We start from the raw sequence: 27,385 nt of genomic DNA, 5'->3' as shown, positions 1-27,385 counted from the left end.
AAACATAATTAACTAGAATTTAAATCAATTAAATTCATTAAATCTCTAGATTTGAAAACTCATTTAAATCATCCCAATTTAATATATAACAAAGATCAAGCTATGGTCATGTCATATATCAAGTCTAAAATGAGTTATATGCAAGTTATGATACATCATTAATTTTTTAAATTAACAAAAGACATGCATACAACTTATATTTCATACAAAAGTAAGTAAAACCACTTAGAAAATAAACTATAACACCCCCTACCTCACTATAGAAGTGTTTCTCTAGGATCCAAAACAAATCAATACAAAATGGCACACCCTTCTAGGGTTATATAGAAGAGAGTAAGAGGAAACTTTTGTCTCCCAAAGTTAATGGTCTAAGGTGAGTGGAAGGAGGCCAAAATGAAGAATTAAGTTATTAATCAAGTTTTTCTCCAATGATGGCTAGGTTAGGGTTTTGAAGAACAAGGAAATGAAAAAGATGAAAGTGAAAAAAATGGTGAGTGAAGGATCTAGTAATCCTCCACTTACTATGTGCTCTTGCACTACCTCTCACACACACACAATGCAAGACCAATTTGTGAGCCTACTTTTGTCACAAATCAATAGCTCTTCCTAGGCTTAATCTTAAGCCTACACTTGTCAACCATCTAAGCCAACAAGTGCACCAATCCTAGGTCAACAAGTGGTTGAATCTCCACCCTCCACATGTCATCATCCAAGGCATCAAAGTGTCCCCACACAAATGTCAACAAGTGGACCAATGAGAATGAGACACTTGTCACACTTTCCGAAAATTACAAAAAGGTCATTTTTGAAAATATCTTCCAAATTAAATTGTAAAATGGTCCCTAAGATGAAAAATAATTACTTATAGTAATTACACAAATGACCTCAACAGAAAGAAAAATTTCAAAGAATTGTGCATCCACACCCCTAAGGAAGAAAGTACACAACTAGCATGTTTTTCTACAAAAGTGAAAATAAACATAGCATGGAATTTAAATATCATGGATACATGCAAAACTGAAATCAAATCCGAACACGAAAAGTGAGATTGTGTCAACAAAGTGACAAACGGGAAAAAAACGAAAAGTGAATAATGTCACAAAAGTGAAAATGACTCGGTCCTTAAAGGAAGTCGTCAATCCAAAGGAAAGAGTATCGGAACCCATTTCTGAGCACTTAAGATGACACTAAGTGATGAGAAACCGAACTCAGAAAAGAAAAGATTAACGGAAAAAAAATATCCGTGAAAACTGAGAAAAAAGGAAAGAAAGAAAAATAACCGGGTCATTACAATATATTTTTGAATATATTATTACCATGTATTGTTATATATATTATAGAATATATTGTTACCATGTATAAGTTTACCATATAGGGTTTAGGTTTTCTTGCTCTCCACACATGTTTCACCTATATAAACCTTTATGTATTTTCATATTACACAAATCAATACAATATACGTTTCATCTCTTTCTTAGAGCCAAATTCTCTGTCTTCTTTATTTTATATTACTTTTTTTTTTTTTTTTTTTTAGTGTTTCCAATAATTTCATCGAGAATACATTATGTTCGGTGTTCGAATATGATTTTCAACAAGTCCTTTCGCAATTCACAGTATATCGGGCAAAAGTTCAGACTCAGATTATCCCGACGCCACCAAAAACAGCCAGAAATAAGCTCACACGCGCTCCCACGTGCTCCCACGCGCCACCGCAAAAATCTTTTTTTTTTTTTTTTTTTTTTTTTTTTGCCTTTCACGCGCCACACCACGTCAGATCTACACCGTCACGTGTCCCACAAGCCAAGCGCGTCAGATCCACGTCGTCACTCCACGTCAGCATCTAGACCAATTTGCTACGTCAGTAGTTGCCACGTCATCCTTTATCTATCTGCCACATCAGCAGTCTCAGATTTTTTTTTCCTTCTGAAAACACTATTCCATCTTAGTTTTTCGCGCTGATTCCAAATTTGCTATACGTTTTTGCATTCGGGATTTCTAAATGACACAAAATGAGGTAACTCACCTTATCTCAGTTATTATTGAAGGTGATATTACTCCTTTTGGAGCCAATCTATGCATAGTTTTCTAAAAGGTCGCAAGCTATGGTCCTATGTCACTAGAGATCGTATAGAACCTACTCAAGCCAAAGAAGAGACATCAAATGCCTATGTAACACGTGTTGAAGACTAGGACAGTAACAATCACAAGATCATCATATGGTTACGTGACACATCTAATCCTTCCATTGGTATGGAATTTGGGAGTTTCGACATAGCTAAGGAGGTCTAGGACATGCTTGCCTCTCGCTACTCTGGTTCTGACGGGCTCGACAATTTCAATTAATGATTCAACTTTTTACTCTTAAACAAGAATCAGTCAGCAAATTAATGAATTATTCTCTCAAATGAAATGTTTATGGGATTAATTAGATCGTTCCGAACAATCATGCGAACATTCTTTTGAAGCAAAGAAATTCCTCGAATATCTCAACCAGATTCGACTTTATCAGTTTCTGATGAGCCTTCATGATGATTTTGAACCAGTGCGCATTCAACTTCTCCATCGTTCACCTCTTCCCTTACTTGATCAAGTTCTCAATGAACTTGTTTGAGAAGAGACACGTTTGTAGACTCGTCGTTCCCAAAACCATCTCACTGTCTTAGTCACGCCATCTTCTGCTCCTCAGTCAGTGCTATCTCAGTCAGCACCAGATCGCCTCGCCTCATTTTTCCGACACAATGAACGTAACAATAACAATCAGTCTAGCTCCAATGGGCTCAACAATAACAATCAATCTGGGTCCAATGGACATAACAATAACAATCGATTTGGATCTCAGCCATCTATCACCAAAAATGACCGTTCATCTCTTTACTGTATTTTCTGCTGGCTTCCAGGGCATAACATTGACTTTTGTCGTACTCGTGCTAGACTCTCCACTGCAACTATGGCTAACACTGAATATATGTCACCATCATCTTCAACACCGATCAACAACTCTTCTAACGAATCTATATCTACCTCATCTGTAACTAACCTTGAGGCAGTTCTCAACCAGGTTTTATCTCGCTATCAAGGTGCATCTTCCAATGCTCTTTCTACTACACCAGGTAAACATGGTTCTTGGTTTTTTGACCCTTGTTGCTGCAATCACATGGCAACTAATTCTACCTTACTCACATCACTAACTCCTATTTCCTACTCTCTTGTCATACACACAGCCGATGGCTCCACTATGGCTATTAGTCACATAGAAACTATTTCTCAATCTCAGTTATTTGTGCCCCATGTTTATCTTATTCCAAATCTTTCTCTTAATTTTTTATCTGTTGGACAACTAACTGAGTTGGGATTGACCATAACATTTTCATCTAATGGTTGTGTTATACATTATCCTCGGACATGATAAATCACTAGGACAAGCTGTAAGATAGGACGACTATTTGAACTTTCTTCATTACACCTACTCCCACCATTTCTGCTGCCTCTACCCAGTGCACCTCTCCTACACTTGAGTTATGGCATTCTGGTTTGGGTTATGCGTCATTATCTCGTGTCAAAACCCTAACATCTACGGGTTTGTTAAGCCAGGTTAAACTTGAGTCATTTGATTGTATTTTAGGTCAGTTGGGAAAACAACCTGCCTTACCATTTAATAAAAATGAGTCTTTTGCTTCTGCTCCATTTCATCTTATCGATTCATTCTGATGTTTGGGAACCTTCAACTATATCTACTACGAGAGGATCACGATATTTTGTTAATGATTTTTCACGATTCACATGGATTTTTGTTAATGAAAAATCATTCTGAATTACTTAAAATATTTCATGATTTTACTCAAATGATTGCAACTCAGTTTTCCAAACCCATCAAAATGTTTCAGTCTAACAATGCTCAAGAATACTGACAAAATGAATTTAAAAAATTCTACAACATTAGGGTACAATTTTTTACACTTCTTGTACTGGCACGTCTTAACAGAATGGTCGAGCCGAACATAAACTTCGACATATTTTAGATTTAACTCGTTCACTCACCATTTCTGCTTTTGTGCCTTCGTCTTTTTGGGGTGAAGCATCTCTTACTACTGTGTATACTGTAAATCGTGTTCCTACACCACTTTTATAAGATCAAACACCTTATGAACGTCTATATCGAAAGCTTCCCAACTACAGTCATCTTAGAGTCTTAGGGTGTGCCTGTTTTGTTCTTCTTCAACCTCATGAGCGAAGTAAGTTACAATGACGTTCTCAACTTTGTTGTTTTCTTGGCTATGGAATTGAACAAAAGAGGTATAGATGTTATGATCCTGTTGCTAAACGCCTCAGAATTTCTCGTCACGTCATTTTTTGGGAGCATAAAATGTTTCACATATAATTTAAGTTTAGCGGTGTTCATGATCAGGCTTTTCCTCCTCCTCCATTAGACACCTCTGCAGATTTCTTTCCTGATTCTACAGAATCATCTGATATCGTCAACCCTCTACCAGTTGAGTCCTACTCATCTGCCCAATCCGAGGTTCATAACAGTGCACTTTCCACACATATTCGTCCCCATTCAACTCGGGTAAGAACTCCACATGCACATCTTAGTGATTTTCATTGTTATCATGCTCTTCCTACCTTACATGAGCCTCACAATTTTCATGAGGCATCCTCTGACCCCATGTTATAGCACACAATGCAAGAAGAGTTAGATGCACTATCCAAAACTCATATATGGGATTTAGTTGATCTGCCTCCTCGAAAGTCTGTTATAGGATGTAAATAGGTTTACAAGATCAAGACTCGTTCAGATGGGTCTATTGAGTGCTACAAAGCTCAACTTGTTGCTAGAGGGTTCACGCATGAATATGGCATTGAGTTTGAAGAGACATTTGCTCATTTTCACATCTTTCCTCTGTTTGTACTCTTATAGTCGTGGCAGCTTCTCATCATTGGGTACTTTTTCAGATAGATATTAAGAATGCCTTTCTCAATGGTGATTTACTCGAGGAAGTGTACATGCAACCTCCTCCAGGGTATCCTTATCCTCCTAATAAGGTGTGTCGACTTAGACGTGCTTTGTATGGTCTCAAACAGGCACCGCGAGCTTGGTTTACCAAATTCAGTCAGGCTTTCTCTCGACTTGGCTACTTTTCTAGCCCTTATAACTCTAATTTATTTGTTCGAAGCACCGATCGGGGTATCATTCTCCTTTTACTTTATGTTGATGATATGATCATCACTGGATTTTGTGTTTAGAACAACTTTTTTTTTTTTTCAAGTGGTGGTTATTGAAGATGGAGTGATATTGTTCATGGCTTTGGGAGCTAGCCAGCACAGTTTTATTTTTGGGTTTTACCTCAAAAAGGTCGTAAAACAAGCACACATATAAGACCTTCACCTTTACCTCACACAAACTACCTAGTGTCTCATACCCGCCCGCATAGGTCGCCGTAACATCAAAATCATACAACTTGAAAGTGCTCCAAAAACAGTAGCTCCAAACCAATCCAATAGAAATCCAATGCATTTGTTTGGTCCATGTTTGAAAGGTAATGATTGTTTTTGCCCCGTTTTTGTCAGGCCTAGCCTTCCTTGCGAAGGGCTTGTACATTTCACACGATACTTAAGTCAAACAATTTTTCTCAATGGGTGTCACTCATCTGCGCTTTTTCGTTCCAGTTCCTACTATACATTCAAAGCACTCTCAATAATAACAATTAATTCGAAAGGCATCATTGTTACACTAGACTGAAATGCAATTGTATTATTTCTATTGTTAAAAAGGTCAAAATATAGTAGGAATGTGAAACACATGATGATCTGTACTTTAATTAAAGTAAGCTAATTAATTTCTCAATGAAGTGGCTTTGTCGTTTGGACACAGAGAATAACATATTTTTAGGCCTACCAAATTTCTCCTGCAATTTCAATCGAATTGTTTAGACCCAAAAATACTCATACCTCATCTAGAATGAGCCAATGATAAATATTATGGAAAATGATTCATGCACCGAATAGTTACATAGAATTGTTAGACCTACTTTTTTAATTAGTAAATAATACAACAAATAAGGAAGTTGAGCCCTCTACTTAGTTGTATTTGGTATAAATAGCCAATTAAAAATTATTCGATTTGGTAATTTAATGCAAGTGTTCGATACGAGTATCACTACTCAAATATTATTTACCTATTCATAAATGAGATATATACACACAAATAGGTTTGGCAAAAAAATAAATAAAAAAAAAGTAAAAAATAAATAAATAAATTATCTATATCTTATAGTCATGGTTGAGGACCTGAGGTCATTGCAATCGAACTTAAATGGCTACCTGTCTGAATTGCTCATTCTTTTTTTCTTCTTTTTATGATTTAGAACTTGATTATGTGTCTTGTATTCAAAGTGATTAATGTGGTAGTGAAGCATACGATGTGTGTGTGTGTATCATTATCATGAATTTCTTTAGTTTATCTTTTTTTTTAATTTTCACCCAAGTCTATATTTATTTAATTACCACTTTAATTGCAAAAGCTTTGAATAGGGTATAAATATTATATATTCATTAATCATTTGGTGAGCAAAAGTGCATGTCTATCTTCAAGAACAGATAACATTGACAGAATAAGGAGTAACACATGATCGATCTTCAACCAAATTAAAGAAATATTATTGTGAACTTGTTAGGGATCATTGTCATTTTATTGCATGCTAGTTCATTTATTTCTGTTTTAATATTTTATTTTCGCATACAAATTAGCATACTCGAGTAGATATAATAATAGTGATTATTCTATTCCTATAATATGCTACTCATAAATAAAATAATATAAAATAAAAAATAAAAAACAAACTTAGGACACGTTTGATACGCATTTTGTTTTTGAGTAGTGAAAAAAATATATTTAGTAAAAAAATGTTTTATTTTTCTTTGTGTCGAAATGTTTTGTGAACAGTAGACAAAAATCGAAATATGAAATTGATATTTTTACATGTTTTAGAATTGCAGTGATAACAGTAAAAATACTTTTAAAATGCATTTTAAATTTAAATTTAAAAACTCTTAACATTGTAGCGATGGACAAATATTTTTACTTTAAAAAATCTTGTAGTAGCAAATGGACATCACCAAATATTTTTTTTTATTCCTATTCAAAACACTTTGCAACAAAACACTTATATTTTATTTCGAGTTAAAATAAAGCGCAAAATAGTGTTAATTTGACAATTTTCACTTTTGTACCATTTACGATTAATAAATATTGTACTCTTATATATAAAGCTATAAAAATAAAAGAAGGGTATAAGATCTTAAGATGCCGTGAAGATCAAGAAAAGAAAGTTCCCAATTGCTGTTGTGGAATCCCTAAACAAGACGAGGACAAGAAATTAAAGAACACACAGATGGTGATGATAAAGCTCATAAATAGTAGTAGTCCCCCTAAATTGATCCTTCTCTTTTTCCAAATAATTGCTACTTTTGTTTTTTGGCATAGTATGTTGAAATAGTGCCACGTTATATATACACACACATAGATGTAACATGTAACAGTTGATTGATTCACAATTTCACGTAATCACAGGCGTGATGTTGTTCCTCAATCATGTGTTGGTCTTTCATTTGCTTTGTTTCAAGGCCAAAATTGTCACATGAATTCTTTATTTTTTAAATTATAATTAACTAAGATATGTTTAACAGAGTAAAATTAAAATTTTGAAATTAAAAAAAAAATAAATTAATTTTTTTTCAAATTATAACAATTTCAATTTTAAAAATCTAATTCTAAAATTCTTTAGAGAAAGTTTTCATTAGGTTTCAATTCTAAAATTATACAATATACGTGACACCTAGGGGAAAAATTTTAATGGCATATATAAGTTACTTCAGAGTTCAGACCATGAGATTGAGATTTAGTATAAACTTTTGAGCACATATCTATTTTAAATGGAATTTAGACAAACCCAAGCAACGTCAACGGAAATATCATGTTTTAGAAATTTAAAATAAAATAAAATAAAGTTATAATAATTTAACTTTAGTCAAAGAAAAATAATAAAAATATATATATAAAATTTTGAAACATGTTAATAATATTGAGGTTTGGGTACATTTTTTTTATTACAAACTAAAATAGTTATTAATAAAAGATTATATTACAATTTTAATATCAATAACATGAATCACATGAATGAGTGAGGGGTTTTATTTAGTGTGTTGAAACTCAATAATGTTTTGTTAAGATCATGTTCGCCTGAAAAATTAGAATATTTAACATAACTAAACCGTTTGTATTATATCCAAGTTTACATGTCACCCTCTATTGGTTGAAGAGATATACCTTCATATTGGTCAATTGATTGAGCCAGTAAAAAGAATACTTCAATTACTCTCATCCTTAGAGCTTAGAAATAATACATTCATCTATTTATAGACATTGTATCTGCTCTTTATAAAATATTGATCGACCTTACAAAAAAACAAAAAAAAATTATACTTCTAAAATATTCTCGTCACTTTTTAAACTTTTAAATATTTTAAAATCTTCTTTCTTTACAATACTCCACCATCTTCGTACAAATATGAAGAACTTTAAAAATTCTCTACCCACCCACCCTTATCTTCATTCACGTGTGGGCTTCTAGGTGCAACATTATGCACCAAGTGCAAAAGATTGTTAGTTTAACCAATTTTTCTCATAATTTATGTATATATATATATATATATATATATATATAACTATATATATGAACTACTATTTTGATGACCATCATTGTCAAGGAGCTTAAGATTGTTACTCTATCATGATCACTTGTCGATACCTTAGCTGTGTTTCTTTCCTGGCATTCCACCTGTTTTTCTCTGGATCTCTCCATTTCCTCTCTCCTTCTTTCTAGTGGGTGGTAAAGATTGATATTGCAAAGTCAGTATCACGAATATGATGATTCACTCTTCCTACAAATGTATGAAATTTGATCATTTGTTTATATCATTGTTTCAGGTTTTAATTTTACTTTTTTTGTTTTTCCCGACCATTTTTTTTTAAAAAAAAAAAAAAGAAAAGAAAAAACTCAGTTGAAATGTAATTATCAGAAGGTTAATTGGTTTACAAAGTCAATTGAATTTCGAATTGAAATATTGTTTTAATAAAATTACTTTACACTGGATTTAGCAGCATCACCCCCATATTATTGAATTGGAATTGAGGGTTATATTAATTCAAAGCTTTAAATTAATTGTTCTTTCTATATAATTAATTTTAAATGCAAGGCAACAATCCCACGTTAATAAAAATTTACTAATTAAATATAACTCTTTTTCTGTGAACACCATAAAATGCCTTAAATTTTTATATTTTTGGGTTTACAAATATTTCTCTGAAAATCTCAACATTTCTTATTAAAATTTGAAAAACTGTCAATTTTGTAATATTCTTCTGAGTTCTGAAGCTTCCAAAGTAATCCATTTATCATTTTGCTAAGTGATACAACCTCTATCCGGTCGATTGGTCAAATTCTAAGTTAAACAAAAAATAATAAATAAAAAAAATAGCTAAATAAAAATAAAAAATGTGATTCATTTATCAACCAAATGTTATACAAGGTTGGCTTTGAGCTAGGACGGTGACTAATTTGGCAGCACCCTTAAATTTTAATTCCAAATTACCACGTCAGCCGACTATTCAACACACGGATGCAAAATTATTTAATAATATTAAAATTCCTCAAGGACAATGAACACTAAGAAAATTAGAAAAAAAAAAAAAAGGAAAAAGAAAAAAGAAAAATTAGAAAAAGAAAAGAAGGTGAAAAACTATAATGATGATGTCCATTTTCAATTGACTATGACCTGATCACTTTCCTTGAATCTCAGCCGTTCATTCTGACGATAAGGCTGGATGAATAAGTATGTCGATCAACCAATGATATTCATTCAATTGTTTCATCCACATACAACCCTAGACTTAACAAAATAATAATAATCACTAAAAAAAATAAAGATAAAACACAATAAAAGTTAAATTTGGGTTTCATTTGAATTTCATTTGGCATGCATGTAGTCCTCATTTGGTGCTTATTTAATGTGTCCCAAGTGTGACATTGTAGAACTCAGGAACCAAGGCAAGTAGAGTGGCATATCCTCAGTACTTTTTGCTGGTTTACTTCCCCAACACTCCGCTTTGCATAAACTGATCACTCCAAAATCTTCCAAATCACTCGAAAGCTTCGAAAATGGCCCCCGGAGTCCCCATAGATGCCTTCACCACCACCGGAAAGCTCTCAACACCCGATGCAGGCTACCATAAAAGGGCCTACGTGACATTCTTAGCCGGTAATGGCGACTATGTCAAAGGGGTGGTAGGACTGGCCAAGGGGTTGCGCAGGGCAAGAAGCGCGTACCCTGTTGTGGTGGCGATCTTACCGGACGTGCCTGAAGAACACCGGGAGATCTTGAGGTCTCAGGGCTGCATTGTTCATGAGATTGAACCAATCTACCCACCTGACAACCAGATTGAGTTTGCAATGGCCTATTATGTGATCAACTATTCCAAGCTCCGTTTATGGAATGTAAGTAAACAAGTACACAATGACTTGCTTTTTTTTTTCTTTTTTTTCGTTTAAGCCTAGCTCACAATAGATTCATTGCTTATTACAGGCACAAAAAGTTTCTGATACAAATTTCACAAACATTAATATATTATTATTGTTGGTAGATATGTTAGTTATTATAGTTGCCTTACGTGATACACCTGGCATGACAGCCTTGGCCCACGTGGGTGTGCTTTCACAGCCAAGGTGAAACACTGTCGTCCTAAGCACTATTCCAAGGCAGCAAAAAAGGAGAGGAAAAAGCCCATTTAGTTTTACAAGTTTTGGGACTCCAAAACTGCAAATCTTTCTCCTAATTATTTGAATTTAATGACACAAATTTAGTCTTAAAACTAGACATCACTAGATATACTTGGGTAGGGACAATATAAAGTTGGTTTGTCGACTCACTTTTATTGGGAGCAATTTGAGGTTGTATTTATTGTAGCCACGAGAATATAAGAAGAGAGAAAAATTGAAAATTGGTTGAAATTTAGATCCTCTCATGTACACTGGACATTTAGCATATAAGAGATGGTGAAAATCACTATAGGGGTTGTGGAGCCCACAAGCAGTCCACACCTCCTGTGGATTATCTCCACCCTCCCCCGAGGGCCGGAAAGGATCCTGGTTCAAATAGATTGGGCCCTAAATCACATAATTATTCTAAACGAGTGTCACTCTTGCCCTCCACTCGCACTCCCGCTCTCATGCTACCCCGCTCTGATTCCCATTCTCATCTTGTGTGACTTAGATTTTACAGTTTTCGCCACTCGGCTCTCACATTTGCTCCCACTTTCGCACCTGCCCGTGACTCCCTCCACTTATATAATGAATTTACAATAGTACCCTTCTATTGTAACTTAATTACTATTATATTTATAATTTTTGTGGTACAAAGATGGTGTGTTAAATTGTGTCATTGCAGCTTTTGTGTACTTACATTTATGTGTGATTACAGTTGGAGGAGTACAGCAAGATGGTCTATTTGGATGCCGATATCCAAGTGTTTGACAACATCGACCATCTCTTTGACATGCCTGAGGGGTTCTTCTATGCAGTCATGGACTGCTTCTGTGAGAAGACATGGAGCCACTCACCACAGTACTCCATTGGGTACTGTCAGCAGTGCCCTGAGAGAGTGAAGTGGCCTGCCGAGATGGGTTCCCCACCTCCTTTGTACTTCAATGCCGGGATGTTCCTGTTCGAACCTAGCCATTTAACCTACGAAAGCCTTCTTGACACTCTCAAGATCACTACACCAACACCCTTTGCAGAGCAAGTAAGTTCTATTATGAAACAGCATCATAGGAGTCATGCAAAAGAGTATACAATATGGTTTCGTCTCTCTAAGAATGTGACATGATAACAACGATGTGATGATGATCATCATCATGAAATAAGTATATATAAAGGACAGTAAATTAGAGACTAGCACAAAGTTTTTATCAAGAATTTGATCATAAGAATAGATTCTTAATGTGTTTTTAATTTTTTATAATTTTCTTCTTTACACGTGATATATAGGATTTCTTGAACAAGTTCTTCCAAGACATGTACAAACCCATCCCTCTGGTCTACAACCTGGTTCTCGCAATGTTATGGCGCCACCCCGAGAATATTGAGCTAGATGAAGTTAAAGTGGTTCACTACTGTGCTGCTGTAAGCAATCTCTTGCCTCCAAATTCATCAATTCCTAAGCTCACTAAGCGAAAACTTGGTTTATAATCCATTTATATGATCTTATCCGTTCTTTATTTCTGGAAAATAGGGATCAAAGCCATGGAGGTACACGGGCAAAGAAACTAACATGGACAGGGAAGACATCAAGATGTTAGTTGCGAAATGGTGGGATATCTACAACGACGAGTCACTTGATTTCAAGGCCGAAGACTGTTTTTCCGAGGCAGAGACTGTTTCAAGGGCATCAATCATGGCCTCCATGCCAGAGCCTGCATTTTCCTACATTCCTGCACCATCTGCTGCTTAGAAGCAAAGAGCTGTTAGTCCCAATAGTGTTCAAAGTTGGTTTAACCCTATCCTATACTATTTGATAGTTTTTCCTTTTTTTGGGTGTGACTTACAAAAATACATATAAATTTTTAATACAGTCTATCTATCCATCTATTTATATATATATGGTGATATACTGGTGTATCTACAGGCAAAGGAGTGTATAACTTTTCTTGCAATTATAGTGAAACCTTTTCTTTTTTGTTTATATGAGAATCTTAACAATATGAAGTGATGATTGTCTTGAAAATGGATCACGATCCTCTATGTGACTTTTTCGTTGAGCCTTCATCGTACAACATATAATAACACCTCCAACCCTGCCTTCTCTGCAGCCTAAGATTTTGGCAAAAATATTATATGAAATCTCTATATTTTTTAGCTTGATTATCCTACCCTGGAGTCTGGAGATGTCTAAAACTTAATTAGTAATCATGATGCAAATCAAATAGAAAAACGATACTAATGAATATGACATAAATGATTATCTTATGGCGATCCATCAACTCTATGACTATGCTACTTTGACATTCCAATAGTTTGTAATCCTTTTTGCCTCGATTTCACTCCATAACAGGTAAAATATAACACATCTAGTACCCCCAAAACGATTGCATACATGACAATATACACATGTATATATTAAATAAGAAGTCTGAACAACCGACGTTAGGGACATTCTTTAAATTTAACTGGGATGTGGGAAGGCCGTGGTTAGAATGCATCCCCAATTGCTAGGACAGAGTCCAAAAGTAATAGAATAAGACCCGGAATTCATTGAACCCGCCATGGACTTGGTAATTGTTAGGTACTGGAATAGGAATGAACAGGAATCATCCGTGATCTCTGTTATAACAGGACCTACTTTGCCTGCTGTTTGAAAATTCCTAAAATCCCATGATGAGAATACTCGGAGACGCACTCCTATGTTCAGCTATACCAGCAAACAACTAAACCATACCCAAGAATGATCTTTCATGTAATGAGTACTAATCAACCTTATATGAACCTTTTGTAATTCAGAAAGCAAGGACCAGGGAAAGAAAAAGGCTTCATACACAAACATTTCATAACGTTTGAAGGTTGAAATTCTCAGAAAATCTTTTTGAAATCAGCAAATTAAAGTCTCCATTTATTTCTTTCAGTATCCTGTGAATCACTATAGCATTTACAATTTATATGGCATAAAATTCATGAAAAGGAATAGCTTATCTATAGTGTTGATATGACTCGTGATAGAAATATAGTACTATAGATCCAAAGAACTAAAGGCATCCTCACCTTCTTCATATTCCTCGTCTAGTAAGTCTGGTTCCTGGAAGCAGTCATCATCAAAAAGAACAGGTGCATCTTCTCGGCCTTTTCTAGGCTTTCTGTCATTCATCTCTATGACTGAAATAATCCTTTCCTTAATGCAGTTTTCAACAACTTTTCCTTCTATTTCTTGAAACTGCAACCCGAGCATGGAAAAGCATTCTCCTTGGAAGTCCAAGTCATTGGAAGACAAGATCAATCCAGCAACTGTTCTTGCAAGATCAGGGGCATAACTGCAAATCTGAGAATGAAGGCAGCTTGAACCTCAGCTAGTAGAATGGAATATTTTGACAGGTTAAAGCATTTCCAATTTTAAGATGTTTATCATTCATGTATAACACTATTCCAGACAAGTGGCTAAACAGGAATCCTCGATCATCAAAAAGATATCCTTCTAGTAGCACGGAATCACAGACAATATCAGGCATATAGTGTTCAACATGACTTGTTTATTTATTTATTTTTATTACTATTATGTAGGGAAGATGCATACACTCACTATTGTCCCAACGGGGCCTTGCACCCTCAAAAACTCCCACATGGGAGGAAGAGGAGAAACGACTTGAGCTAAAGGTTCAATAATGTGACTTGCTTATTGAACTAACAATTATGCCAAAATACCAATCTAATCATAGTTTTTCAAAGAACTGTGAAGAATTTGCCGTGTCGCAATCTTAACAAATTTAGAATTTTCAAATTGGATGCACCACCAGCAAGATGTTTGAAGGTTGAATAATTGCCTATCATGATGCCATTTATCACTCATATCTGGAATAAATTTCTCTGTGGGGTTTGAAAAATGTAACAAGGACTGACCACAGAATGCCAAGTTCTGCTTCCTAATCCTGATAACTACTAATACAGTGTGAACCAATAATCGCCGCATTAATTTATTGAGTTTCTAATTTCAGCACTAAATATTTGTTCCATGATATATAATTTTATCCTAATCTCAATAAGTAAACAGTATAAAACTATAAACTATATACACACACATATATATAGTTTACCATAAACATTTACTTCCAATTATTCATTGGAGGACCAACTGCAACAGAAACTTCTACTAAGTCATATATGAGAGAGCGAGGAAGAGATTTACCTTGAGTGCATGTGAACTGAGAAGAACACCTTTATTTTTCTCCTTCAGATCATTCAATGCAAGCTTAACAGCTTTTTTGGTAAAACTTCGATCACGTTGAGTCTTATGTGTTGCTGCTGGTATCATGACCTTGGCAGCAAGTTAAGAAATACACTTGGACAAGAATCATATGCACTAAAGAGTAGTAATTGTGACCAAAAAGAATGCATGTGAACTGTAAAGGAAATTGTCATGCAATACCATAGATAATGTATATGATATAATAATGGATATTGCTTATGGTAACAATGCAGGGCAATATCTATATGGGCATGTGGTGGTAAGTTCCCCCATTCAAGTAAAGCACAACCATCCTGATCAGCAATGCTCCTCAAAGTCAACCCAAAACTTTTCCAGTCAATGCTTGTCAATGCGTCCAAAGATGATTGGGAAATTGAACAAAGTGTGAAGTCCTTGAAATAAAAAACCTAGAAACAGATTTTGTGAATCATCTAAATTTAGCATCTAAATCAATAAAAGAAATATGTAATTTACATATAATAAATGAATATAAGCAAGCAAATGGGAAAATGATACTAATGTTTTTTTCTTTTCACTTTGAAAAGCAAAATAGGTCTGTGCAAACCAAGAAACACCACAGAAGATTGTCATAGTACATGCATTCATGAGATATGTTAGTAAAATCCACTTCCTATGATGGCCAGCATTGCTTCTCAGTTTCTTTCTTCACGTTATCAGTTCCAACACTCACACTATCAACCGGGTCCTTCTAAACTTCAAGTTAGAAATGCATGTGTCTTAAACAATGTTGACCAAACCAAATGCATCAAATGAGTATCTATAAAGAGCTTACTGAATACCGTACGGTCCATACCTCACCATCCCATTTCAAACTAGATTTATATAACTGACCAATTCTGATTTTTTGTTTTTTTAAAAAAATAAATAAATAAATAAAACAATTCTGATTTAAATTTCAACAATTTGTTTCTATAGATTTGAGGAATACGAGACAATAATAAGAAGCAACCAGACAGGATGAGGATTTTCTCACATCTGGTTAAACAGAACAAGTTGACTGCAAAACTTATTGGTATAATATTAAAGCCAAAAATAGGATCCAAAAGAATTCAACAAGTGATGGTTTATTATCATTTAAAAACGAATCCACCTGTGTCCTTAGTGGGAGATGCCCTCTTCTTAGTCCTCCTATTGGCAGTTTGGTTTGTAATCTCCAATCCTTGCTTCATAAATTTGGGATTAGTTATTAAAGATGCTGAAAATATCCTCCCATTTGTGCAGTTATATGGATTTCCTACTCAAGATTCTGGAAGTCGAACTGGCTCAAACACCTTGTCAAGTTTTGACTTTCTACTAATACAAAACAAGCTTAAGAGCTTGGAATGGACATATATAAATATACACATACTTAAACATAAAATATAGCTAATATTTCATCCATTAATATAGACACCTCAGTTTTTAAGGTATCTTGAGAAACTAAACCACACTCGAGCTTTCATTTTGCTCTGTGACTTGGCTTATCATGATATTCATGTCATCGTATTTAATAATCTAAGCATGCCTTTGATTCTCTAGGTATTTAAACTTGGTTCTTTATAAATGTCGATATCTAACATCTTGAGCTGCATAGAAAATATGACAATGATGAGTTGTTATAGAACCAACAATTTCATTCCCTTTACATCCAAATAAATTCTTCCGGATTGCCAATGTCACTTTCTAGTGTTAATTAAAAAGATCTAAGCCTACATTGTACAAGTAATAAACATATACTAGTATTAAAGTTGCTGCTAATGATTTAATGAACAAGAATTCACTTTATTAAAGTAATTTTAAAAGCTAAAAATGTCTTCATAACGCAATACTAACCTCTGTTTTTGCGTCACGTGCCCTGAAGCAGGAGGAAGTGGTTGGATCTGATAATTCACTGATAATAATCACAGCTTCCATCACCTGCCCATTACGTCTATGGTTTTCTGGGGAGCAAGTGACTCCACTTCCAACCTTAAGATGCTCCCTTCATAATGAGAATATAATAAGTTCAAAGCATCAACTTATGCTACATGGACTCCTAAAAAATGGACAAAGTACCTATATTGGACACACAATGCTTCGATGTGGGTATGGGGTATGTGTTTGACAAATCTAATTGGACATAAACCTGACAATCATATCAAATCATTCACGTTTGTTGTACAATTATAAGCAAACTTTTTATACTATGCTCATTTTATTACATTCTTACTTCAAAACACCTTTTATACCATGTTCAGTTTATTACATTCTTACTTCAAAAAGATTTAAGTGTTTAGAAAATAAAAGAAAAATATTAAATACTATTAATATTTAGTTGTGTTCCAGTGTTTTTAAGTTTGGGGATTTGACAAATATGATCCTTAGAGTCTTAGACACATACCCACGCCCAATTCACATATCCAAATCTATGTACCATAATCTAAATAATAAATTTTAATGCTATATATCAGAGCATACATGACTGAATTGATAACCTCCCCTTTGTAATTAAGTCCATTTAGTAAACAAGGGTAGTGTAAGATTCTACCTACTACTAGCCTACTAGTACCAAGCAACATCGTAAAACTCCCGCCCAATATTACTTTCCACTACATGTTTGGGCATTAATGTCAGGAAGCTGCTCTCCAAAAGAATAATAAAATGCTTTTATAAGCTGGTATATCGAGACAAGATGCACAAAGATGAACATTGAACACAACTTACTCTCAAGATTTAGTTATATGTTCAGGTGTTTATCTGGCAGAAGTTAATCATGTAACAACAGCTTACAAGCAATGGTATATAAGGCAAGATATACAGTTTCAAAAGTTGAGCAGCAGTTCATGTTGATCAGTTAAATTTTTGATATATATATATATATACACAAAGAGTGAAACTAATAATGTGTGGAAGTGGTAATTCCATTTGCCAATGGAGATTCCTTAGAATAAATTCCTGATCATCTTCAAAGGTACTATCAGCTCCCAAATGATCAATATACCATTTTAGTGCAAAAGTATGCCTTGAAATGCCTAAATGATGAAATGGTCTAAAAATACTGTAGAATAAAATATATTTTCTACAAGAACAAGAAGGGAAACTTGGATACAATAGCATAGTGAAACAGAAAGCAAATGTTAGGGTGTAACTTTTCTCGATGCAAATGAAGTTAAAATGAGAGTTCCTCTCACTCAAGATCAGGAAATATTCAACCAGTGATGCAATTATAGCAACCAAGTCGATTTATCATCAACACAAAGTCAATGCAAGTTGAACCTAATCAAATAAGAAGAACGCTGGCTTTTCACTTGAAACTCACCGACTTGAGAAGCAAGAGTGACAAATATTATTTAAAATATTTTCATGCTTCAAAACATAATCTTCGAGGCCTGACTTGAGACAATCAATACTTGATGCAGGAGAAGGTAAATGAATGCATTCATTTGCTAGAATAAGATTTTCATATTGTGATCCAGGAATGTCACCGCAGTCAACCACTAGTTCAACTGCAACCTTCTGCATGAGAAACATAGATATCAACTAGTCAGCACCAGTTTCCATATAACCATATAACCAGAAAACCAAAGGGTGAAAAAAAATTATACAAGATAACTAAAGTACAAGGCAGCAACCAGCAGAACAAGTTTAGAACGTTGCAGCAAGGGTCACAAATCACAACAAAAAAAAAAAAAAAAATTAATATAGAAGCAGACAAGTTAGTGAACTCTATTCTCCAGTTTTTCAGAAATATGGAGTCAATCTAATAAACTCGGGGATTCAGTACAAATGGCTTCTAGTTTTCTTTCTATTGCAGCTTCACACAAGGTATATGATCAAGATCAATTATGAAAGCAAATTGCAATGGATGAGACTGGTTATAGAAAAAGGAATATTGCATAAAGACCAATAACTGTATCGTTGAGGAAGAACGAGTTTAAGCCTAGGATAAGTGCAATAACAAATTTTACTTGAGTTGAGATAGATAGGAAGGATGAGATAGTGTCTCAATATTTGAACTTATGGCCGTAGAAAAAGCAAAGTTATGAGATAAAATTCACAGTCCAATCCCAAATAGCAAGATAAAGACCAAAAGAGTCAATATATCACAACATAGTCAATACAATATAGTTAATTAAATCTTTTAACAAGTAAAGCTACTACATGGACATTTTACCGGCTAGGTTCCTGCACTTGAAATGGATATCTTATGTTTAAAATGGCAACTGAATAAGGATGGAAGTATATATTACACTTTAATAACAAGAGGATGGTGCTTATTTGTACAATGCGAATCGGGAAAAAGACAAATGCCCCCTCCCTCCCTTCCCCACTTGGGTGTCAATATTAGAAAACATGGTTCATTTATCAAATCAAAACTTGGTTGAGGAGAAAATACACATATGAAGGTTAAAATTTACCATTTTGGAGTAGTTTTTTAGGAGAATATACCTAGGAGGCTCGGACCCCCTTTACTGAAACTTTATTTATGAGTGTCAAGAAATACAGTGTGCTATGAGATGTCAGCATGCGTAGGCTACATTGCCTATGTGCCCTATATTCATTTTACCACCCATATTTGAATGGTAAAAGGGGAAAATCACTACTTAATAATTTGATAATCAAGAGAGCGCGTTGTCACGAAGTGATTCCTAACGACGCCATGAGCATAGAAGACACGCATGCTGGTTGGCTAAGAACATTCATTGACTGGGAATGGTTCCAGGGAAAGGGCGTGCAGGACCACAAGATGGTACCTCTTCAGAGTTCAGGCAGGTCGACTCGGTTCAGTTACAGGTGCTTGTCGTTAGTCGTGGACTTGACTATGAAGAAGGGAGTTGGCCATCCCTGCACAAACTGATCGGGAGCTGGAGCCGTTCCCCTGACGAGGCCATGGCAGGCCGAAACCAGTCAGCATGTATTCTTGGGAGGGCAGGTCGTGGTGGCTGACCAGGGCGCTTGCGCGAGCCGAAGCAACGCCTTGGTGCCGCACGGACCGTGCCGCTGCACCAAATCTCTAGGCCCGTAACAAATGGTATTAGAGTAGGACTTGGGGCAAAGCACAGAGGTGTGCCCCCTTATCGATCCAGGGGTCTTGAGAATGAAATGGGTGCACTAAAGCGTCGGTGGGCAATCAATGTTGTTGGAGGAGAGCCTCCATCTCCCCAGGAATATGTGTCCTTTGAAAGCCGGAGGGCCGCGCGCATCGGATGGCCGGAGGGCCGCGCGCACCAAAGTTCTTGCAAGTCCAAGAGGCATGCAAATAGTTGTGAAGGTCGGGTATCAAGTCAGCCAGAGGGCCCTTGTTTGCTCGGGGTGTCGCGGGGGCGGCATAACGTGGAGTTGCGTCTCGAAAAAGTGGGCGTCCCTTTAGCCCGAAACGAAACCCTATCATTGGGCGAGTTCAACCAGGGGTTGTACAAGGAAGCGATGGTGGGCAAGCAAGCATACCACTTGGAGGAGAGAGACTTTGGAAAGTTGGACGCAGTGGAGTCAGCGCTGTACTGCGACGAGGGCATCGTAGGATTTGGGTGGGAAAGAATGTCACGCGCTGTACTGCGACGAGGGTGTCGCAGGATTTGGGTGGGAGAGAATGTCACGAAGTGATTCCTAACGACGCCATGAGCATAGAAGACACGCATGCTGGTTGGCTAAGAACATTCATTAACTGAGAATGGTTCCAGGGAAGGGGCGTACAGGACCACAAGATGGTACCTCTTCAGAGTTCAGGCAGGTCGACTCGGTTCAGTTCGAGATGCTTATCACTAGTCGTGGACTTGACTATGAAGAAGGGAGTTGGCCATTCCTGCACAAACTGGTCGGGAGCTAGAACCGTTCTCCTGACGAGACCATGGCAGGTCGAAACCAGTCAGCATGTATCATTGGGAGGGCAGGTCGTGGTGGCTGACCAGGGCGCTTGCGCGAGCCGAAGCAACGCCTTAGTGCCGCACGGGCCGTGCCGCTGCGCCAAATCTCTAGGCCCTTGACAGCGCGCGCGCGCACACACAAAAAAAAAAAAAAAAAAAAAAAAAAAAGATGTCATAAAATAGTGCTTTCAAGTGGCATTGTTATTTTCCACCACTACAGTAAACAGAATCAAATGCCAACAGGTGTACATTAGCAAAAGCAGAAATTAGGAGGTAGATATTTGAAAAATGTAAACAGAGGTCCCAGCTCGTCTGTCAAAAACCTTGATTTCTGTTGATTCAAAATACGAAAGTCATGAAAATTCCCTTACAAATTCAATAAATTACATAGAAACATGAATATCAAATATGGTGCATTTAAAGTAGTTGGTTGAACTTACAGGAATCTTTAATATGAGTATCTGCAAAGACAATTGTAATAGAAAAATTTAAGTAAATAAGGAAAATAGGTAGTCTTCTAAAGGAATAAAGAAAATTAAAATTAGAAGTTTGAAAAGTGATTAGAGCTGAAGCATCAAACCTTTCGAAAAAAGTTAGTAATCTCTGCCAGTAAATCATCAATACTTTCCATTGCAGAAAGAGATACTTCAGTCCCACTGGACAAAGAAAAAGATAATCAAGAAGTTAGCAATGAGATTGTCTAAGAATCAATGAGAAAAAATTGTGCCAAACTGCATACCTAAACTTTGCACCATTCTTAGAATTTGAAGGTAGCTTTGTTATCCTTCTTGCAGAAACAATTTCTTTGAGATCCAAACGATAGTGATATATCTCATTATCACAGATGGCTGCAGGATCAACACATAATGAAGCAGGAAGATGAAGGAAAGGTGAAGAAACTGAAAAAGGGTTTTTTCCTTAATTTCAAGCCAACATTATGACACCCTATGTGCTCATGTTTCCAACCACCCTAATTTTCTGATAAACCCTTGAAATCAGTAGGCTAGAGGGGATCTGCTTTGACTCACAATTCTCCATTTAAATGTTTGAGAAGGTTGAAAGCTGATGCAAACACTAGTCAACCAGAATGTTCAAACAAAGCTTGCACTGCACCCCTTTTTTTATTATTTACAGAACAATATTGCCACAGGACAGCTTGTTGTGCAGTGAAAAGGCTAATTAATCTTATAATTTTAAATGTCATAATCTTCCATCAAACCAAAGAAAGTTTAACCAAAACATAATGGAACTTACTGGTAGTTGTGACAGAAATAACTCCATCTGCAAGTGCATGGCAATGCAACATGTCAAACAATCCATCAAATGGTAGCATGAAAGAATTTCCCTAAATATCAATTCATTTGGCATATAAGGCAGGGAAATATATTAAATAAATTAATAATTTTATTTGAATATTTGATTATATCTGCATGCTTAAAATTCCAACTATCAAAATGATGGATATTTGTTCTGACAGAATCCTGAAAATTGAACTGCCTGATCAATTACCTGCTTTACAAAGGTCAAGAAAGTTTGTACTGGTTCCACATAAATGATCTATCATCAGACAAATAAGTAGTTGTCCAATTCACTTTGTGGAAGTTGGTTTATAGAGTATAGAAAATTTGACCAACAGGCCAATGGCCTAGCGGTACCAAGCCTCTACTTCTCAAAGAGAGGTCAGGGGTCTGAGCCTCAGTGGAGGCATGTGTCTGTGAGTACCAACTAAGAAAAAAAAAAGAGTAAAGAAAATTTGCTTTTTGCTCACAAAAACTTGAAAAAACTATCTCCAAAAATTTAATGAAATGCATTGCAAAAGCAAGAAAAAATCATTTCAAATGCATCGCAGGACATACAATGATTTTTGTACAAAGTCATTACGAAGACGAGTTTAGTATCAATTTATATGAATAGTGGCCTTGAACAATTAAATTATAGGCTTATTATACATTTTATGGTATTAGGTTAATAGAAATTCCAATTTTGTATTCCCATAACTGCCCATTAGTGTAAAACAATTTTCTAGATCCAAAATAAGAATCCAAGAAGGCATTAGGCTTCACTTTTTATAACCATCCAGTCTTGTTTAAATTAAAGAAGCAGTACTTGTGGAGCTCGAACTTGAGCTACATGTAACGAATATGAAAGGGAAAAAAACGGATAATTCCTTGACTTACCCCATTTTTCAGTTGAAGCAGGATCCCCAGTGCATTTCAAGTCCTGAAACTCTTCCAAGAAACTTCCCACACCCGTATCCGAAACTGGCCAATAACCAAAACACATTCTGTCATTTACGAATTTTCTCATTAAAACCCAACTTCTCATTTTTTATTTTATTTTTCTAATAATGTAAAGAGCAATGCCAGAGGCCTTTCTCTCTACAAGAGCCCAGCAGCTCTCCCTATTGACCATTAAATTGATAAGAGTCTGGAAAAGTTTGAATGTAAAAACAATGTCAATAAGGAGAGCTTGTGGTTCTTGTGAAGAGGAAGACCTTATACAAGCTTCTTCCTAATGTTCAATCCTCTTGATTTCAACGATTAATTTGAAGCTCTCAAGGCTAAATCCACAAACACAATTTAGGCAAGGAAAGATCACCAGATTAAAAACAATTAATAGAATCAACATCGATTTTAGTTGCTTAAACACGAAAAGCAATTTAACTTTAGTCCAATTTGGCCCATTAGTTTCATTTTAGAAAAGAAAAAAAAAATAGCATAACAATGCGATGCTCCAATCTCCACAATTGCAGAAAACTAAAAGCAACTTGGAATCGTATACTAAATGCAAATTTATAGACACATTAAATTCTGAGACAATATTTTCAAGCAAAATTAGGGCAAAAGTAATGATAAAAATATTTAAAGACACACATATATATATATGCGCGCACACAAACACACACACATGATATGTATATGTGTCTGCAAATATTTAGAGAGATATAGATATAGAGATCAATACTTGAGATTCGAACAAGAGAAGTATCCCAAGATGAATTTGATTTGAGCATTACAGATATTCTGCAAAGATCGTCCGATTTGCGACATCTTTGAATTGCAGAACAAATAAACTGTAAAATCAAAATGTAGAACAATTTGATAAATGAAATCATGAAACAAATAATTAGGGATTTGAAAAATGAATTCAAAGTTCATGAAGGGATCGCAACTCACATGTTGACAGAGCTTTTGAACTGAGGAAATATTCATCGCTACGTTCTATGAGCGAAAATGAAATAAATCACGCGCCACCCTCTGCTTTGACGCAATAGTGCGTTATTTTGAAAAGTGCAGTGGGGAGTAAAATAAATTTTGAGTATTTGGCTGATATTAATTATTACTCCCTATTACTATTTTATTTTATTTTTTAATTTTTATTTTATTAACATGTGTGTTTGGGATAGCAGGAACCCTTAGTCCCCTCAACAATTCGACTAATTTTCGAAGACCCGAAAGGGCGTTTCCCCACTCAGACCGGGTAAATCACTATAAGGATAGCAGAGACTAGCCACAAAGAATACCCTGCGGGACTCAAACCCCACACCTTGGGCTTGCTAATCTCCAAAGTCCAGTTAGTAAACTGCTAGGCATATCCGAAGTGGATTAATTGTTTTATTATTGTTATTAAGGAAAATAAAATTTTATATTTTATATCTAAGGAACACATATTGGTAAGTGAACTTGGAGAGTAAAAGTGGCACCAGAACAGTTGTAGATTGATTACACATTATATGATACAGGAGTGTGTTTGGTGGGTGAGAGCGGTACATTTTTAGAATAATTTAGTTAGATTTATAAAAAGTATATATATTATTCTTAACTACGAATAAATATATATATACTTGCATTTGAAATAGAGTAAGACATAACAAGGATATATATCAACAACAAATAATTTCTATTTAACAGTTCATTTTATTACTCAATTGTTTATTTATTTTTGGAAAGATAAAAAGAAAATATAAGAACTAAATATCAACAAGTAAATCTGAAATATAAAATTCTCTCTCTAGCTTGAAATTTCAATTAGAGTTATAATTTACTAATCCAAAGTATGTTGGGAAAAAAAATAAAAAAAGGAAAAAGAAAAAGAAAAATCTAAGTAGTACACATCTAGTTTTTTTACTCACATGGGTTCCTCAGCCCTAAAAACCTCTAAAAAGAATGCTGGGATGGATTTAGTCGAGTCCACGTAGCTATGCCACATCATCAATAATAGTTCAAAAGTCAACGGTCAAATTTGCATGGCACCTGACACGTCATTCGTAGACTTCAAACAAAAGATTGAAGACTCGAATAACTAAGTTAGGAACATTATTCAAGATTATATAGGATTTGATAAGGTATTTGGTTTGGTGGCTGAAGTTCAGGGTCCGTCGAATCAACACTCAACCTGATTTGCTGAAAGAGATTACTATTTGACTCCTATACAAATTAAACCCAACCTCTCACTTGGCCTGTAAAAGAAAATGTTCTAAGGCCAAAAGGGGTAAAGCAAAAAAGGGGGATCAATGAAACAACCTCCACACACAGAGAGCTCCAAGACTCTTTCACACTCGTGTTTCTCCACACATCTTTACCAAGGGAGTTAATAGCGTATTATTACACTGCCATTTTTACACACACTCTCTCTCAAGTTTGCCTGTGCTTCCACCTCTCTCAATCCACCTCAGATTCTATGTTATCTGAATCTTTCTCATTTTGTGTTTTCGATATCACCGTTGCTACTTGTAGCAAATTTATATTAAAGAACCCCCCACATTTTGGCAACTCTGCTAGGAATATTTGCACAAAGACGATGGACTCAAGCAACCAACAAATGCGGTCAGATTACTAGTTCAAGGATATAGTGTAGCACTCACACCTCTGTTGACTTACTACTTCACACTAGTGACCTCATCCTCAACTTAATTTTTATTTTTTTTATTTTTTTGCTTTGCTTTCAAACAAACATGCTTAATTTTTATTTTTATTTTTTTTATCCTGGCAAACAAGATAAGATTACATTGCTTGCAGATTACATGGCAAACAAAACAAGATAACTAAACATCATTAAGGGGAACTACAACTAATAAGTCTAACCCACTAGAACCTGCTAGAGTGGCTTCCTTCCCACGCACCATTATGATCATCATTACAATATTTGACAGGTGGGCCCATAACAAACACCACACATCACGAGGCGACAAACAGGGCTGATGGAACAACGCACATCGCCGGAACAGTATATTGTCAGTGTGCTGCCACCCCCGTAAACGCCATCATTATAAACACCGTCTGCAACATAGAACCCCCACCAAGCATAGCTAGAAGCAACAAATATCCACACCGGAGATGCACGAACCTGTCCATTAAGTCCGGCAATGTCCATCCACGACTCATAGGCAGTGACGGCCGGATGAAACACAACTCTGATTGGGGAATAGATGGTCAGCAAACAACCAATAGCCACATGGCCATGAATCAACAGAATAGTGGTCGTGAAACTCCAGATCTGATGAAGCATAGACATCGACCTTCCAAGATTGAATAACTTCAGCGGCCAGAGGTGCCCAAAAAGCCGTGGATGATGTGGAGGGAAAAATCCCCACCAACCATAACATACCACATGGCAATGAAAGAACAGTCCATTGCTAACAAAAATCACCCAAAAGCCCACTATCAATTGGGAGCCAATAACAAAAACCACACACATGTTAAGTCAGCCCGAGTAACAAAGGAAGTTCCGCTTGACATAAAACAAACCGATGGTCAGCCCAATCTCAGCGAGCCCATAACACTATAATGCCTGCCATAAAAGAAATAAGCACACGATTAGTAAGCATAAATACCCACGTCTGGAAAAAAATGCCAGAAAATGGCTTCATGTAATTCTCTGAACAAAAATTATAAATAGAGGATGAATAAAAATGAAAAGGCATCGAATTCCCATCATTGTTCCTCTCTTCAAAATTATCTGTTGTCTCCTCTATATTTTGCGTATTTCTTTTCGATTTATTTCTTTAAGTGCTCGGATGTGAGAAATTGCACTTACACTTTGGCACCGTTTGTGGGAATTCGATACAAAAGTCTATTTTCTACCACTTTTATACAACATCATTCTGGAATGGCGACAGGATCAGACGCCGCATAAGCACAACAATAAGAAACCATGCAGAAAATGCGTGAAGAAATACAAATGCAACTTAACGTCCTTCGACAAGCCAACGAAGCCAGTACTGAATAGATCAACACACTAAGACAGGCTCACGAAGCCAACGTAGCATAAATCAACACTCTGCGCCAGGAAAATGAAGGACTTCGAGGCAATGCTCGGCAGAATGATCCACCGATCGACCCTCAACTCGAGCGTCAGAACGAAGATCCTCCTCTGGCTCCAGGTCCCAATAACCCTTCTCTCCAGCAGAGGGTTCCACGACAACAGTTCAATGGAACACTAGATGATGCCAATGATGCAGCAAGCCAATCCCGCATCCC

General features: G+C 35.8%; 2 protein-coding genes across 2 annotated transcripts; one reads left to right on the top strand and one right to left on the bottom strand.

Moving 5' to 3' along the window:
- Positions 1 to 10,086: 10,086 nt before the first annotated feature.
- On the top strand, positions 10,087 to 12,795 carry LOC132303064 (galactinol synthase 1-like). The gene is made up of 4 exons (XM_059800135.1): positions 10,087 to 10,553; positions 11,536 to 11,856; positions 12,102 to 12,236; positions 12,346 to 12,795. The coding sequence occupies exons 1-4, from the start codon at positions 10,218 to 10,220 to the stop codon at positions 12,562 to 12,564; spliced, it is 1,011 nt and encodes a 336-aa protein (XP_059656118.1). The 5' UTR covers positions 10,087 to 10,217; the 3' UTR covers positions 12,565 to 12,795.
- Positions 12,796 to 13,633: 838 nt separating this feature from the next.
- On the bottom strand, positions 13,634 to 24,316 carry LOC132303065 (type 2 DNA topoisomerase 6 subunit B-like). The gene is made up of 12 exons (XM_059800136.1): positions 24,083 to 24,316; positions 23,871 to 23,979; positions 23,084 to 23,167; positions 22,161 to 22,187; positions 21,646 to 21,754; positions 21,487 to 21,562; positions 21,347 to 21,367; positions 18,362 to 18,558; positions 16,897 to 17,044; positions 15,278 to 15,470; positions 15,004 to 15,134; positions 13,634 to 14,142 (listed from the first exon to the last, which is right to left on the bottom strand). Exons 1-12 carry the CDS (start codon positions 24,116 to 24,118, stop codon positions 13,837 to 13,839), a joined length of 1,437 nt encoding a protein of 478 aa, XP_059656119.1. The 5' UTR covers positions 24,119 to 24,316; the 3' UTR covers positions 13,634 to 13,836.
- Between the last annotated feature and the right edge of the window lie 3,069 nt (positions 24,317 to 27,385).

The sequence above is a fragment of the Cornus florida genome, unplaced genomic scaffold (genome assembly GCF_030987335.1).
Source record: "Cornus florida cultivar Cherokee Brave unplaced genomic scaffold, ASM3098733v1 CherokeeBrave_3.0.0_Hap2_Chr04, whole genome shotgun sequence".
Taxonomy (NCBI): Eukaryota; Viridiplantae; Streptophyta; class Magnoliopsida; order Cornales; family Cornaceae; genus Cornus; species Cornus florida.
This window is presented reverse-complemented; position numbering and strand designations above follow the sequence as displayed.

Excerpts from the sequence above, each read along its gene's own strand:
- LOC132303064 (XM_059800135.1), top strand. The coding sequence starts at position 10,218 with ATGGCCCCCGGAGTCCCCATAGATGCCTTCACCACCACCGGAAAGCTC. Across the intron at positions 10,554-11,535 it reads CCAAGCTCCGTTTATGGAAT|TTGGAGGAGTACAGCAAGAT; the intron begins GTAAGTAAACAA and ends GTGTGATTACAG. Across the intron at positions 11,857-12,101 it reads CAACACCCTTTGCAGAGCAA|GATTTCTTGAACAAGTTCTT; the intron begins GTAAGTTCTATT and ends CGTGATATATAG.
- LOC132303065 (XM_059800136.1), bottom strand. The coding sequence starts at position 24,118 with ATGAATATTTCCTCAGTTCAAAAGCTCTGTCAACAT. Across the intron at positions 21,563-21,645 it reads AAGAATGGTGCAAAGTTTAG|TGGGACTGAAGTATCTCTTT; the intron begins GTATGCAGTTTG and ends TTCTTTGTCCAG. Across the intron at positions 21,368-21,486 it reads TTACTAACTTTTTTCGAAAG|ATACTCATATTAAAGATTCC; the intron begins GTTTGATGCTTC and ends TTGTCTTTGCAG.